At 38.6% G+C, this 17,110-nt stretch overlaps 1 protein-coding gene across 1 annotated transcript in view; it reads left to right on the forward strand.

The window, feature by feature from the left end:
- LOC148739675 (uncharacterized) overlaps positions 1–17,110 on the forward strand; it is a 53,791-nt gene that overhangs the window by 34,275 nt on the left and 2,406 nt on the right. The window contains exons 2-4 of the mRNA XM_088749533.1: positions 11,428–11,499; positions 13,133–13,204; positions 13,859–13,930. Of these exons, the coding sequence (XP_088605659.1) occupies positions 11,428–11,499; positions 13,133–13,204; positions 13,859–13,930 (216 nt within the window). The remainder of the gene's footprint in view (positions 1–11,427; positions 11,500–13,132; positions 13,205–13,858; positions 13,931–17,110) is intronic.

Below are 17,110 nucleotides of genomic sequence, written 5' to 3' on the forward strand. Positions count from 1 at the left end.
GAGCTCTAAACTTCATAGAACAAATTGAAACAGGGTCAGGTCAATAAACAGTGGGTACTCCTTAATTTAACTATTGTTATATCTTTTTGGTGCAGAAGTCAAAAGAACTTGCTCGTAACACTTTGGGTTTTTAACTTGCAAAACAAGGGCATCAAAATGTTATGCAATTTTTAGTTAGTTCAGTACTATTTAGTCACTCGTTCATATCTAGTGCGGGGTTAAAAAGGCCACTCGAAATCAATGGCAAAGCTGAGGCGAGCTCAGATTTCACATGTGCGTAATGATGCTTAAAGGACCAATTTCAAAGCCAATCAAAAAAGGAAGTAAAACATCATAACTACTATTAACTTATCACGGACGGCAAAGAGATCCTGTCAGCAGAAGGGACCGCAGAACCGATCGTTATAGCTTTGCCGCTTCCATCTTCCTAGGAATACTGCCCGACAGCCAGGATCTACTAGAGCCACCGGAGAATGCAATATATTAGCTGCTTATTCCTGTGATAACGGAACATATTATACTTTTAGATATTCAGTAAATCTATTTATTTCATTTTAGGCGTTAATTATAAGTATCACATAGGATTGTATTTTATAATGCCATTGTATATTATGTCCATTTCCTTTGTTATTTGTTATTTTTCTCTCGGAAAAATTAGTTTTTATAAGCTAGTATTAAATTCGAGATAAAAACAAAGTTTATATATGTATGTATGTATGTATGTATGTATGTATGTATATATGTATGTATGCATGTATGTATGTATAAATGTAACACAGGCGTAATCAGCTAGATAGGGATGTTCTTGCGATCCGAGTCTGCCTTGGAAGCCTGTGCCATGAAAATTCAGGCCGAGAAGCAAGTGTAGAGAACGCTTCATCAGTCAAAGTGACAGGATGTGTCGAGGCATTCTGCGAGATGTGAGCGCTGGACCTGACAGCTGAAGAAGGTCTGTAGTGTGGCTGACAGTACTGCCTACCCAAGAATTGGGCTTCAACCTTAATAAACAGGAATTCCTTGATGCTGACAAATTATCAAAATATTCCCTCCACGTGTGTAGGTGGGGAGGTTTTTTTGCTACACCACGCCATGATTGGTAAACGAGAAGGATTTTCATAAAAAGACAGAATGATCCTAGAGACCTGGCAGCTGAACTCTTGAGTACGGTATATGGCGATGTTGAAGTTGATCCCGTACCTCAAGACATCAGTGGTGAACAGCTGAAAAGAGGAGCTGACAAAGCAAAAGGCGCAAGATTGAACCGTCACGCACGTGGATTCTGCGAACAACAACGATCGGGAATCCCTGATATCAGGGTCTGCCACCCAAATGCCGAATCCTATAAGAGCATAGAGCCTCAACAGATCTACAGAATGCATAAGAATGAAAAGAACAGCCAGTACTCAAGGAGAGTTCTCGGCATTGAGCGGTAAACATTCACACCTCTAATATTTACCACCACCGGCGAATTAGCCTCGCGAAGCTGATAGCTTTAAAGAAGGGAGAGCAAAATGCGAAAATAATCTCTTGGATTAGGGGTGAAAACATATTTTGCTCTTTGAAGAACCGCCCTTATCTTCAGCCGCCCCGACCGGACAAAGTGTTCATGAGTGGAGGTCATATCCCACCTTAGGTTTATTTATTATATGTTTATCTATACTAGTATTTTACCCTATTTGTTCAAACGTCTTTTATCAAAATGTATGGGAGTTAAAGTTGTTTGAACACCACAAAGACTCAATCCACGTCGGCCTCTTAAAGTGATCAGTAGCCAATTAATAGGTAAATGGACCATTGTTTCTGGAAAAAATTACGAATTTGTTTCTACAAAATTTGTCTAAAATTTCGGGGAGAAAAAAGCGATTGAGTTTTTAAAAATTTGATAGACTGGTGATTTTGAGTTCGCAAGAAATCTATACGTTCATAAAAGCATCAGTTTCACTTGCACTTCCTCGGAACAAAAGAAATGGAGCCAATTTTGTTTTAAACAAATTTCACTTGAAAAGATATTTACGTCATTCCATATCCGTGTACGTTAGATACAAAATTCCTCTATACCTTCGTGTTTAGGCACCTTTTGCAACAGTTGTGATGAATTCCTGAGGCATTTGTTTGTAGAATGCATCTTCGTATCTAAATTCTCCGATGAAATTTGTTAATTGGAATTCCACGTGGACGCACGAATCCGGAATAGTTTTAACTGATGAAAATACTTTATTTCATTCGTCGGGCTTTATATCAATAAAGGATATATATTATATTTTTAATACCATAATCCAAATAGGAAAGGAAACAATTTCCGAAAGCAAGAGAAGTTTGTTCAAACCAAGATTTAGTGTTTTCTAAGTAAAATGAAACATCTGAAATCCCTAGAGTATCAAATAGCCAATAAAAGGGGTGAATTAAATGTCTTTCTCGAAGAATGAAACAATACAAATATTTGATCAACATCCTATCGCTTTTTGCAAGTATGCCTTGCAACATTTTGTAAATATATTCAAAATAATGAACTTGATGTTATTAATAGCAGTTATCATGTAGTATTTGTATAATGTTAGCATTGTAAATGGTACAATAATTATAGGATTTCATTGTAGGCAGCTCATGGTGAGTAATGTATCGTAAGTGATATATTGCAAGTGATGTGCTGTAATAGAGTTTATGTATTGTAATTAACATAGGTCGAAAGTTAAGATTTGCTAAAAAAAAATTAAAACAAAGTCAGGTTATATATAAGTACCTAGGTTACTGATTTATTTTAGCTTATTGCGTCAAAAAGTTGTCTCATTTTGACCGGTTATTAATGTTAGGAGAGACGAATGGTAAATGCGAGACTTTGCGAGACGGCGAGACTAGTGTTTTTCTTTGCGAGCCCGAGATATTTTGACTTTTTAGATTGCGAGACAGAGACTTCAAAGGGTTTTGAGTGCGAGCGCGAGACGTTCAGACTCTTAATTTGTGAGCACCAGATTTGGTTGAGAGGTATGAGAATCAGCTAGAATGAGCTTTTACAAAAGTCTCACAAAGGGTCCTTTTGTTGTAAAGCCTTGTACGAAACATCAATTCCAAAAATCTGTCGATAGTCAATGAATTTAATTTTTTTCCTGGCCATGACCTAATTTCCGATCAGGAGGTTGTGCTTGGTCGTTTCCCTTCGATTTTCTGACTGACGCGCTTTCACTTACAACTAAAGTTGTCTGGAAGTCGTCAGAAAGAACGCGCGGCCGTGTTTGAACCCAGTTGAGGTGGAAGCGTTCAAAACAATGAATAAGGTCTTCTCCTTCTTATCAGAAGCGAAAGCACGAATTACGCAAGTACCCTATAAATGTTGGTATTCATGAATGTGCCCTATAAATGTTGGTATTCATGAATGTGCCGACAATTCGCTGTTAGTCTACGAGGAAAACTTTAATCTCGGCCTTGCGAAAACAACCACGCCACGCTTGGCCAGTCAGGTCCCCCGGTCCTATTACTGTAAGCTACTGTAGCTAGCTATGAAAGATCTAGACCGCAATTCGCACGGATGGTGCTTTTACCTGGCTGGGATTGTTTGCCCAAGATGGGAAAAGTTGGCTTGTACTCTTTGCAAGATTGCAGGAGCTGTGGTAAAGTTCCGTGTAGTCCACTTTTGGTCAAATCTCAATCTTTTTAATCCAGACCAATGTGCGTATCTAAGGGGTAAATCGACGTTGGCACAATTACTTACATGTTACAATGACTGGGCAAAGGCTAAGAATTGCTCGCAACAAACGGATATTATATTCTTAGATCTTTCTAAGGCTTTCGACAGCGTGCCACACGAGCCATTGCTGTTGAAACTAGAACGGTATGGGATAGACGGCTTTCTACTATTGTGGATTACAAATTTCCTGTCGAATAGAAGGCAGCGTGTCGTGATAAGGGGCAACTGTTCAAGCTGGTCACCCGTGATTTCAGGAGTGCCTTAAGGAACAGTAGTCGGCCCAATCCTATTCATTATTTATATAAATGATATTTCGGCAAACATCACATCAACTATAAAAATTAACGCTGATGATACTAAAATCTATTGCAAGATCATTGAGCCTGACTAGGATATACCAGCCTTACAGCTGGACTTGAACAAATGAAGTGATTGGGCTAATAAGTTGCAGTTGCGCTTTAATCCTGAAAAATGTGAAGTTATGCGTGTGACGCACGGTAGAGACAGATCTAAGCCAAGCTATTCCCTTGGTACGCAACTTAAATCTGTTGACAGTGCCAAGGACCTAGGGGTCACAGTAAACTAAGATGTATCTTGGAGTACACACGTTTTCTACATAGTAAACAAGGCGAGCAAAGTGTTAGGTATAGTCAGGCGATAACTTGGAAACGATAATCGGTATGCGTTTTCTTGCCATTTTAAGTCGTTAGTAAGACTTATACTCGAATAAACTGCCCCCGTCTGGAGCCCCTACCAGAAAAAGGATATCGAATCCTTGGAAAAAGTCCAAAGAAGGGCATCTCGGTTGGCGTTAAAGCAAAAGCGCGAAGAAATGAGCTATTAAGACCGCTAGCGCTCATTGAATTAGCAAACTTTGGAGAAACACAGAGAGTTTTTATCTCTAATCCAGTGCTTTAAGATAGTTCTCGGAACAGATAGTCTTCCCTTTTCGGATTTTTTTTAACTTACTAAATGTAATTGAACTAGAGCCAATCACGATTATAAGCTCTATGTAAAAGTAGCCATTTTAAATTGCTACAAATTTTCTTTCTTTCTACGGATCGTTAATATGTGGAATAATTTGCCTAAAGATATTGTACAAGCAGTTTCATTGACTTTATTTCGTAACGCATTAAGGTTTACATGAATATTGGCTGAGAAGATGGTAAATAGTTTTTAGTTATCTGTATATAACGTTTTGGTTTACCTTTTTACTTTTTATTTCGGGGAATCTTTTACATAGGGTTAACCTCTAGATATCCCCTTTTGAGAGATATTTTGTAATTTTTGATTTTCCTCTCTTGAATAAAGTATTGTGAACAACACTTTTGATATTAAAATATCAAGTGACGAGAAGACGTCATTTAAAAAAAACCAACAAACGAATCGGGAATTTGAGACCCATAGCCTTGCAAAATATCGAGACTCTGAGATACCTTCGTATAAAAAATGAGACTGCGAGACGCACATAACCGCTGAAAAAACGAGATTGCGAGGCCTACGAAATTCGACTAAAATTTTGCGAGACCCAGAGTTTTTTAAGGACCATTCGCCACTCCTAATGTTCTAAAAGAGAACAGAGTTGTCAAGCACACTCAGATATCATATATATTTGCATAATGCTGCTTAAAGGACCGATTACAAGGCCAATTAAACAGAAGTAAACATTGTAACTACTATTTAATTTTCACTGATGACAACGCGATCCTGTCACTAGAAGAAAGAACCGATTGCTGTGGCTCTTTAAGCTCTTAGCATCTAGCCTCTGATCACGAGTCTACAGAGGGCGTCCACAGTAAAGCAGTGCTGATTTACATTTACATTTTTACATTTATATAGCGCAGACTTCTATGTGGATATATTCAGTCGCGCTTAACAGTATCGTTAGGTTGAGTTTGGGTACTTTGCTAAGTATCCTAGGTCCATATTTTGGCGTCTTTCCAAACAACAAAGACTGCTGGATCATCGCAAAGCTGGACGAGAAACAAAGTGTCAAAGAAGTGTTAAGTAAACGAACTTTAACCTAACAGTGGAAGAGAAGAAACAACTGGGCGCGCAACGGGCTCACGAGATTATCTAGACGAATACGTTAGTGAGAAGTTGTCTGAGTGGGTCAATGAAATAGCTCGATTGGCAGAGTTCCCTCAGACATAGACACAGGCAGCTATGCAACTTTCACCTCAGTGACTTATTTCCTTGGAACACACTGCTCGAAATCCAGAGTATGAAACACTGACCATAAAGCATGCAAATTTTATCTTATCAGAATACCAACATGTCGTTTTTCTTTAGATAATTTTTTTTTTCAACTCTTAAAAACAGAATATTGATTTTATATCACGACTTTATCTGGCAATATAAACCTGAACATAGCGTTCTAATTTCCTCTTGCTCAATATATAATTTTAAATAAAACTAAACAACATTTTAGGAATAGCAATTTTCTATACTTTATTTACGAATCCAGTGTAATTAACATCACTCAATTATCCTTGGTAGGTGGTTGAACAACAATCAGTTGAAGAAATTACCATCAGGCATTTTCAGTAACAACAACCGGCTGGAAAGCTTGTAAGTTTGAAGCCTGCCCTTTCTTATCAGCAGATCAGAGCAGCGATTTTCTAGCGCTTTAGTATTTTCCATAGACCGCTTAGAGTGGTACCGTCGGATATTTTGCGCGTTCCAATTGCCATAATATGGTACCTTGGCGTACTGGTGGAGAAATAAATACACCTTACTCAGTAGTTTAACACATAACACGGGCGGAATTGCGTTTTTTTTTTCAAGCCCGGTAGGGGCGGGGAAAATGCCAAAAATCTCTCCGTCCGCATTTCTTCCGTTCTACAATGTACTACCGTGGCATAGTTTAGCAATCCAGTGCTCTAATAACGCAAAATAGCGTGATTGCAAAATAACAAGTGAAAGTATTTCTAAGCCCGATGATGCATATTCTGTTATACCCTGCGTGCGGGACTAAATGCCCACAAAGTGCTTATCATTAGGACTTTAACTTTGCGAAACGAACTTATGGTGCTTGTAGTCGTGGTAAAAGCACTATCACCACTTTACAAGATCAAATTGGCTTAAAATCATTGCATATTTTCTCAAAAAAGATACGACTGCGCAGTGCTTAAGAAAATTTTACCAATACCTATGAGAAAAAGGCTCTCACTTAAACAGATGTCAGTGTCCGGTCGCCAGCTGAGACGATAAATATTTTGGCTTGTCTGAGGCATGATTTTGCCACGATCCAGAATTTTTCTGGGGAAGAAAAATTGGCTTTTAAGGTTAAATCTCCAGTTCTTCCACGGCTTTCTTTTTATTTATGAGCGATCAATGTTCGTTTAGGTAGAATATCTATGGAGGGAAGACGAAGAGTGTGCGCCCGAAGTAGACAACTGTATAGAGTCCACCCCTCTACTCTTGCGAGACATCATTTAGCGATGATTCCTAATATGGTACCTTGGTGTAATGGTGGAGAAGTAAATACGCCTTACTCAGTAGTTTAACACATAATACGGGCGGAATTGCGTTTCTTTTCAAGCCCGGTAGGGGCGGGAAAAATGCCAAAAATCTCTCCGTCCGCATTTCTTCCCTGCTCTACAATGTACTACCGTGGCATACTTCTCTGAGAATTTCGAGAGACATCAGACGAGGATATCGGTGTAGAATAAAATAGAAGCACTAGGTTTTAAACTCAGTAAAGATCTCTCAATTATTTTTGGAGTTTTTTTATGTCCCAAATGATTGCTCGCCCTTCCAGTAAGATTCTTCATAATACAAAACCCTCTGTTCTCGATAAAAGCAGTCATACCGGAGGCACTGTGGGCTGCAGCTGCGGTCGTTCCTCAACGGCATTAGTGATATACAATCATTCTTCATGTAAAACAATACCAGCTTGAGAAATCATAGAGAAAGAATTTTCAAAGATCGCTTCGGCTACATACAAGGCCATGGAATAAAACTGATCATTTGGGCTCTTTATTTTTTCTCTGAATCTGCGAAATTTACCTTTGTCCTAAGCAGTCCTTAGCAGCCCTGCGATTAATTGGTCCCTAATCATAAAAGAGAATCCCAACAAATTAATCAAAGAAACTTATCAGGATCCTTCATGAGGAGAAGCTAATTGAATTCTATCGCAGCCCCCATTCAAACCAGCTTGTAGCTGAACTGGGCAAGTCTGATCAATATTTACTGATAAATAGATGAATAAATAGATAACAATCATAGATCAATTCTGAACATATCTCCAAGCCTCAACTTTATCAACCTTAGCCTGCATTACCGACTTGTAAAAAGAAAGAAAAGAAGAGCGATTATTTTAGCGAGAAGGTCGATTGTTGATCCTAATAATTCCGCTTCGAGTTAACTTCACTATTGCCCTTTCTTTTTGCACTCTGCCAATGATAGTATTATTTTAACAATAGCACGAATTATAGGATAAAACTGGATGAAGATCAATAGGTTAGCGAAATTAGTTTATACTTGAATAAATAAGTTTAAAATAGCTTCACTGTTCTTGTTTTAGTTAGTAAACTGAACAATTTAACATGTTAACACATGCAAGTATGCCATCATTTAGACGCTTTAACTTAATGAATGCCTTGTTTCTTTTTTCCCGTGGTAGGAATCTAGGCTACAACCATTTCAACGAATTGCCTCTCGGAATTTTTATAACCCAGACTGGTCTGCTTTTTCTGTAAGTAAGGGTATAATTGTATTTATGAACGGTACATGCGAGATTCATGTGAAATGACACCAAAGGCGCACAAAGAAGTTTTAAAAAATATACTTGTAGATCAGATCTGTGTTTATCCGTATGAATATCCGCCTGTAAATATCTGAAAATCACATTAACTTGTGAAAAGCCTCGTTAAGACTGCATTTAAGCATACGTTAACCCAAATGGCCTTTTAAATTAAGGTGGTTTAAAGAGGCTACATCATGTATATTTAAAAAGTAAATGTTGATGCTAAAATACCTTAATTGACAGTCCCAGGCTAATGGGCAAAACAGGGCCAAAGCGAAAGAGAGGAAATTAATCATAGTGGTAAAAATCCCAATTGGTAGGAAGAGGACCATTCGGCTATTTACGGAACACAGCTACGGCGTGAACCTGGCCACTACATTAAAGAAATTCCATGAGTGCTAAGGTAGAGTGGGTTGAACACATGCCCCCGGGTTCTAATAATCTAACCATTCGGTCTCACTACCCTTAGTCAAGCAGCCTTGAGAAAGAAGCACTGCAGCGATTGAAAATATCCGTAACAATTAACAAGTTCTAAGTTGCACTTCTAATCATTTGGTCTCTATCTTTAAGGCAATTGTCTGGAAACCCCTTGAGAGATCTGCCGTCTGATATTTTCGCCACGAATACCGCCTTGAAGTGGCTGTAAGTAGGTTTTTTATCATCTTGGCGAGACTTTATTGAACTAGTAATGAAGGATTGCAAATGTAAAATATGCCTTTATTCCTTAGATTTCGTTTAAATTTTATGTCATCTGTTTGAGTACCTTTTGAAAGCTTATAAAAAAACTTTTTTCTTATACGCTCCGATAAAAAATTCTACATTGGTATAATTAGACCTAATGGTTGGCATAAGGAAGTCCTTGAGAATAGAATAAACAATGCTGGGAATCTGCAGATAAAAAATAGTAAACGATCATTCAAATCTTATAAGAAGGAAACTACGATGATGTATTTGAGATTTAGCAAAGACAACACAAATCTTTTAAACAAATTTATAAACCGTATCGTGTACCATTAGTGTATCGACGTATCACTACTTTAAAAACAAAGTGATAACGAATAAATAAATAAATAAAAATAAATAAATAAATAGTCTTCATTTCACTGATAAAATACATATCAAGTGTTACATATAAAGTGTAATGGGCTAAAATATGTATTAATTACTTATTGCTTAGATACAATGAATATATGAAGTTCATATATTTTGAACTGCGGTATTAAATACGTATGATGCACGATCCTTCGCGGTAGATAGCGGTATTTATGCAATAGTGAAAATCAGACCTGAGAAAAATCAGGCCTTTACGGGATTCGAATCACTGACCTCTGCGATACTAGTGCAGCGCTCTACCAATTGAGCTAACAAGCCATCTGGGAGAAGGCCGTTAAGTTGGTTCGTAATAAACCCGTGATGATAAATCACATACAATGAATATATTAAGTTCATATATTTTGAACTGCCGTATTAAATACGTATGATGCACGATCCTTCGCAGTAGATATCGCTAAATATGTAGTAGCGAAAATCAGACCAATTGCATAAATAGCGCAATTTACTGAGAGGGATCGTGCATCATACGTATTTAATACCGCAGTTCAAAATATATGAACTTCATATATTCATTGTATCTGATTTATTATCACGGGTTTATTACGAATCAACTTAACGGCCTGCTCCCAGATGGCTTGTTAGCTCAATTGGTAGAGCGCTGCACTAGTATCGCAGAGGTCAGTGGTTCGAATCCCGTACAGGCCTGAGTTTTTTCAGGTCTGATTTTCGCTATTGCATAAATACCGCTATCTACTGCGAAGGATCGTGCACCATACGTACTTATTGCTTAGTTATGCTTAAAACTAAGTCTATTAATAAAAGAATTTTCAAAACGCTAGGTATTGCAAAGTGGATATACCGGCTTAACTTGCCTAAGACTACGGGTAGCAGAGTTAATCCTGGGAAGGGAGGGGTGCAATGGATGATGTTCCCACGCACTTTATTTTTTGAAGATACCTATATCAGACTTATCTGGGCAATTGATAATAGAAACCGGAGAAGACATGTATCTACGTTTGTAACAACGATCCAGGAAGCATTATATGGTAGTAAGTTCTGGTGGAGATGAACCATTTACTGATATTCCGTACGTAAGTTTAGGCGGAACCGGAGCGCTGAATAATTTATCCAACTCTGCCTGACAATAACCCTCCCTCTTAAGAGTTCTAAGAACATATAGGCATTTATTAGTTGCGGCAAACTTATTCCTGAGGTGAATAGAGAACCTACAATTTTCTTGAAATGTAACTCCCAAAGTACATATATGTGAATAAAAATGTACAAATCTCTCTGTTAGCCTAACAAGATTGCACTACAACTCATTCTCCCATGCTTATCATCTTATCTATTCCTAAAAATGTGCAACCACCGAGTGCACCTGTATTGACAAACCCCCAGTTTTCTTGACATCTGCAGATATGACTGATTATAGCATTCAGTTTTAAAAGTATCAGAGTAAAATGAAAACCTTTCGTGGTTGGTTATATCTTGTAAACTTTGCCAATCATAGCCTGCACACCAAAGCATACCAAACGCGCGTGCGACTATTAGGGGCTTGGGTACTCAGCATCAGCACCCAAAAACGCTGCCTCGACATTCCGATTTTTTGTGAAGGCTGATTCATAGTCATGGGATAATGAGAATCTTTTGTTTGCTTATTCGTTGATTCTACTTCCTATGCAAAGTTTATCATCAAACACCAAGGAATCGTGAAAAGAAAGTAGAGACAACTCCGATTACTTGGCTAGTAATCGCCCTCGATTGCGGACTTATCCCAAGCTTCATTTATGATCATTTTAGATACACATTTTGCGATGGCTCAAATTGGTTTCGTTATTTTAGAACGCTAATCTTTTCAATGGAATGTAGCTTCCATAACTTTTCTTTTAATTATTTTTCTCATCTTGTGTTATCCTATGCTAAATTTTTACTACACTTCTAGGTACTTGTCTAAAACACAATTGCATCACCTGCCCTCAGGACTCTTTGACAAAAACACAAGACTGCAGTTTTTGTAAGTATCACTCTACTATCTGCGAGTCTTAGACTTTTTTGCAGAACGTAAAGATATCACAAGATGGAGTTAAAACGATAAAAGAATAAATACAACAATGAAAATCTGCTCTGAATATTTCATGTAATAATATGTAGTTATTTAATCCCAAAAATGAAACCACCTACGGCTAATATCAATAGCCAACTTTCATGCCTGCTGACTGGAAACTCAGATCTCAAACCTTAGCTGCACAACAGCTCTAAAAGCGTCTGACCGCCTTTATTTTTTCCTTCCTGTTGTAGTTTTTTATCGATATGTCATATAGTGTTAGACACCCTCGACAGATTTATCAGATTCCTCTTTTCGCCATGTTTAGAATTTACGTAAAACATAAACTGTTAAGCCGACCCTCGCCTACCTTTAAAGGGAATCACCAAGTCGGTTCTATTTCTTCGAATGAAGGTTTATGCAATTTCACTATTTGTATAACAGGGATTTTAAAGTGCCGTCATTAAAGTGCCCATAAACCCAAAAATATTTTTTGCTTAAATACATTTTTTATAATTCTCAGGAAAATGGCGCAAAAATTTTTGTTTTTGGTCAAATCTGGAATTTTTTATGATTTTTTTAGGTCTTGTTTTTTTTCCCACGACCGAGTAAAAGGGAGACTGGGACTAGTGACGTAAAACCCAGAAAACAAAGAAGACGCGAGCTGGAGACGCATAGTTTTCTTTGTGCGCCGTTGAAAACCATTTTTATTCGGTTGAAATTTGTTTTCTGCGCACACGTTGATCAAGAAATGGCTTCGAACGACTACATTCCGACCTCTAGTTCAGATTCTGAAGTGTCAGAAATGAAAGATCACCACTTGGAAGTTGATGGTTCACCAAACTCGAGTTCTGCGTCCAGCGATGAGGAAGGCACGCACGAGGCATATGGCGAGGATCCGCTAGCGGACGAGGAATGGATAGAGTTGTATGAACGAGACAGAAAGGAGGAAGAGGTCCTGGAGAAGGCGGTCCAAAAGCGCCTAAATGGTATAGAAAAAGTCCGAGACTGGTAAGTTGCCGGCCGCGATAACTTCACTCCCGTCGTTGCTAAGCTTATCAATAAGTGCACATTGGTTATAATGTCAGCTTTGTTGGAAGTCACAACACGCGAAGCTCACAGTCCGGGTTTTACGTCAGGAATTACACTCGATTCATTCCCTTTCGGCAGGTTCCGCTGCTCGGTCATGGGTTTTCGAATCTCGATTTTTCCGCCACTTTAAAAATTCATAGAAAATTCGGCTTTTAACCAAAAGCAAAAACGTTTGCGCCATTTTGCTCAGAATTTTAGAAAGAATTTTTTAAGCGAAAATAATTTTTGGGTTTATGGGCACTTTAAAAAAAAATTTCCGTTAACTCTCCATTATTGACACATGTCCATTCTAAATCATGTTAGTTTAAATATATTGTAGTGCGATACAAAGGGTATTAAAAATGAAGTTATTTAGTTAGTTTTCTCCCCACTAAGTGAAGCGATCTCTTTGTTTTTTCTGTATTGTCAAAACATCAATGAGGTCCAGTAACTGTCACCGAATACAACCCCTAAAAGTATGAAAGTCTGTATGATAACACAGCTAATTAGTTACATACGGTAAAATACACAGACGCCTGAATGACAATGACCTGAAAGGACTAAATGGTAGTGCGTTCAAAAACTTGACAATTTTAGAGGAACTGTAAGTAATTCTAACAGAAGTGTTTTGGAAGGAGTTCCTTGTCCACGTTTCATGTAGCTATATGTAAGCTGTTCACTCCGTATCATAAACGAGGATGTAAGATGAAACAGAACAGGTCTTTACAACTGGAAAGGTTTTGAAATTAATAATAAAAAAGTAGTGTCAAAATGGTTCTGTGCAGACAGAGTCGATCGGTATGTTTTCTAACGCAAAGTATTTTACATGCTAAGAACTTTTAGAACTGAGAGACTCATTTGAGTTCATAACTATGCATCGGTTTGAGAAAACATTCTTCATTTGACTTTTGTGTTGTTAACATTGTAATGCGCTGAATCGTGCTTTTTTATTTTGTATTCGGCCTCGCATTACCTTGTGTTGTAAACTCAAGAGCTGTAAAGTGATAATTCTGTTTTTTCGTGGATAAAATTATGCAGCTGTACGACAAAATTGTTCTCAAAAGGCAACAGCATTTCCCTTTGTTGTGTGCATCCTTTGTTTTTTATTTTCTTCTTCTTTTTTTCTCTTATCTGCCTTTCCATTGAATGGCTACAAGAGAAGTCGGTAATATCACCGCTTTTACAAAACTAGATTGCATACAACACATATTTAGATACTCTGTGACACAAAAGGTGATGTTTCTTTACTTCAACACAGATGGTTACAAGACAACAACATCACTGAATTGCCTCCTGAATTATTTCAAGATCTAAAAAGTCTGAAAGAAATGTAAGTTATTTTCATTCTGAACTTTCCTCTGGAATTGAATCAATAACTGCACAAAATGCTTCAGCGATGATATCAGCGTAAACATCATACCTTATCATTGATAGCATACGTTTAACACGGATTGTGCCAGTAAGATACCTTTCTTTTCTGCCAGAAAATGCAGACTCAGTAAAATATTTTCCCATAGCAGATTTCCTAATCATAAATCATGTTTATGCTGCAAAATTAAAATTTCCTGAAATGGGAATTTAACAAAGGTATTGGTCTCACAAAGCGGAAATTGTTGCACACGCTGAAGTCTCTTTGTATTTTTTTTATGGGATATCTTTCTCTGTTTTGAGCCATTCTGGCATTTTCTTAAATCATGACTTTGATAATTTATTTTGCAATTTGTTCGAATAATCATCGAGAGAGAATTAGGGCTTACTAACATTTGACAACAGCGTTCACTGTGCTAACAAAATTCAAATTGTAAGATGCCTCTTACCTTTTACTTGGAAAAAGGCCAGCCAAATGAACTCAGTAACTGTTAAAGATGCTCTGTACTATAAGACACACATTGCATGCATATGACTTCACTCAGCGCTTTCAGTGTTTTTGATGACCAGCATCTGTAGTGTATAGAATACCCACGTGTGCAAAATGCAAGTGACGTAATACGATCGGGATTTACGCATTTGCTTGCATATATATGTTTAATTTATTGTGTTAGTTCTTTTCGGTTAACGGGCTTGAATAAAAGGTTTTCGATTTCACCGCGGTGTACTACATTTGCGACGGGGAACTCATAGACAAGTGTTACTCCAGGCATTAGCACCAGAGGTTCCTGGAAAAGGAAGGGACCGTTACGTTGGATGACTTGTTACAGGTTGCGAGATCGCAGTTAGCCGTTGATCGACAACTGAGGCAATACAACAGGGACCAGGCAAATCAAGTCAATGCGGTGAGAGGAAAAGTGGATGGGAACAAAAATCCCAGAAAGTAGAAGACTTGCTTTAGTTGCGGACAGAAAGGACACTTTAGTCTGGATAAGAGGTGCCCGGCGTGAGGTCAGGCTTGCGAGAAGTGCGGTACGATAGGCCCTTTTCAAAGTTAACGGCCCTCAACACTATCAGCGAGGCAGTGCCCAGTCGGGATCCAAAGGAACAAGGAATCGGAAACGCGGACATGGTCGGGCTAGCAGAAGTAATAGTGGATTTGGTCGGGGTGGACGTGGACGCGGACGACTGGGGCGAGAGGTAAACCAAGTGACTAGAGGACCTAGCCCCGGAGAGGAAGACCAGGAAGATTTTGCAACACCAGGTCGCCAGCTACGACCCGCTTATGCCTTTTCAGTGGAATAGTTGGATGACCCCAAGGAACAAAGAGGGGCGTTGGTAACGCTGATCATCGGTGCTGTGGACGTACCTGATGTTGTTGTTGATTCGGGAGCTTCATGCAATGTTAGGGGACAGCGGACATGGGAATTACCAAGATAGAAGAGGATCAAGTGTGAACCTTGCAAGTCTTCAAAAGAACTTTTTGCTTATGGTGCTTGTGGTAGTGTACAACCTTTACCGACCCTAGGAATATTTACGGCGGATGTAAAGCAAGCTGGGTTTAAAGACGGAAGCAAGGCTGACTTCGTAGTGGTTGAAGGCAATGGTCGTATGCTGTTAGGTTGCGAAACTGCTAAGGCGCTGAACCTGCTGTGTGTTGGTCCTTTTCAAGCAACCAGTATTAACGGAGGACGACCGGACGGCGACGTTAGAGAAAAATTCAAAAGATGACCAGGAAGGGTATCGTGTTTCACAGGGGCCAAGAGCAACAAACAGCTTTTGAGAAACTAAAGCGTCTAATCGCCCAGGCGGAGACACTGGCTCTTTTTAGGGTTGGCTGCAGAACGCGAATCATTGCTGATGCATCCCCAGTTGGCTTAGGGGCAGTTCTCACCCAGCAGCAGGAGGAATGTGGAGAGTTCTCTTGTACGCATCAAGGAGCTTAAATGACGTGGAACGGCGCCACAGCCAAACGGAGAAGAAAGCGCTGGCCTTGTTTTGAGCATGCGAATGGCTCAAAATGTATGTTTTTGGACAGGACTTTGATTTGGATACCGACCACAAGCCTATAAAGCGTATATACTTCAGTACCTCAAGACCCTGCGCCAGGATGGAGAGATGGGTACAAGGGTATGATTTTCAAGCAGTGTACCGCCCAGGAAAGACTAACATAGCGGACGCGTTGTCCCGCTTGAACTCGGATCACGTGGACCAGGGAGAAGAGTACGACTATGTTAGAGCAATTGTTCAGGTGCAGACTGACGAGGGAGGACAGGACTTTTTAACTCTTTCGAAACAGATCTGTAGTGCGAAGTTTTAGTGCGAGGTTTTAATTCTTATTTTCATATACATTTGTTTACAAAGCTCCATGATTGTAGAGCACTCTCCGATTCGACGATAAGCTTTTTACGTTTGTTTGCATGTATATATATAAAAAGTTTTAAAAAGTTGCAAGGATGGACAACTTTTGACCTAAAAAATATAAAAAATTTTAATAAAAAACGTTTCGGTCAGAGACCTTCTTTAGTTATTTACAACTTTTGAATAAAAAAAGAGCATTAAATAGGATTGAAGTGCTAATGATTACGTAATTACAGATAACGTCTAATGAACTGGTGCTAATACAAAGTTAACAAAAAACCAAATTACAAAGAACTCAATGGACAAAATACAAGAAACAAACTCTAAAAACTAAGAGATAAGAATACTAAATATGTTACAAAGAAGCAATGCGGCGAGCATTAAAAAGGGAAGGCCCACTTTTTACTACAACTGTAAACCGTAACAGAATCCCAAAACAAGGCCTTTGGAGCCCGAAAGGGCAAAATTGCAACAAAATCCCTGGAGGGGCCCTTAAATGATACTAATCATAATAAGATCCCTTGGCAGGGCTTCTGAGTCCAATCCATACCTAAAGGGCCGACAAAATCCAAGGAAAGGGCCTTTGAATGATCAATTAGTAGCGCCTAAGATAAGATGGAAAATAAATTATAGCAAATTCTATTTCTCAATAAAATTCCTTTCTTTTATTTTTATTCTATTTATTATGTAATTACGTAATCATTAGCACTTCGATCCTATTTAATGCTCTTTCTTATTTCAAAAGTTGTAAATAACTGAAGAAGGTCTCTGACCGAGACGT

This window comes from Stylophora pistillata, chromosome 2 (genome assembly GCF_964205215.1).
Source record: "Stylophora pistillata chromosome 2, jaStyPist1.2, whole genome shotgun sequence".
Taxonomy (NCBI): Eukaryota; Metazoa; Cnidaria; class Anthozoa; order Scleractinia; family Pocilloporidae; genus Stylophora; species Stylophora pistillata.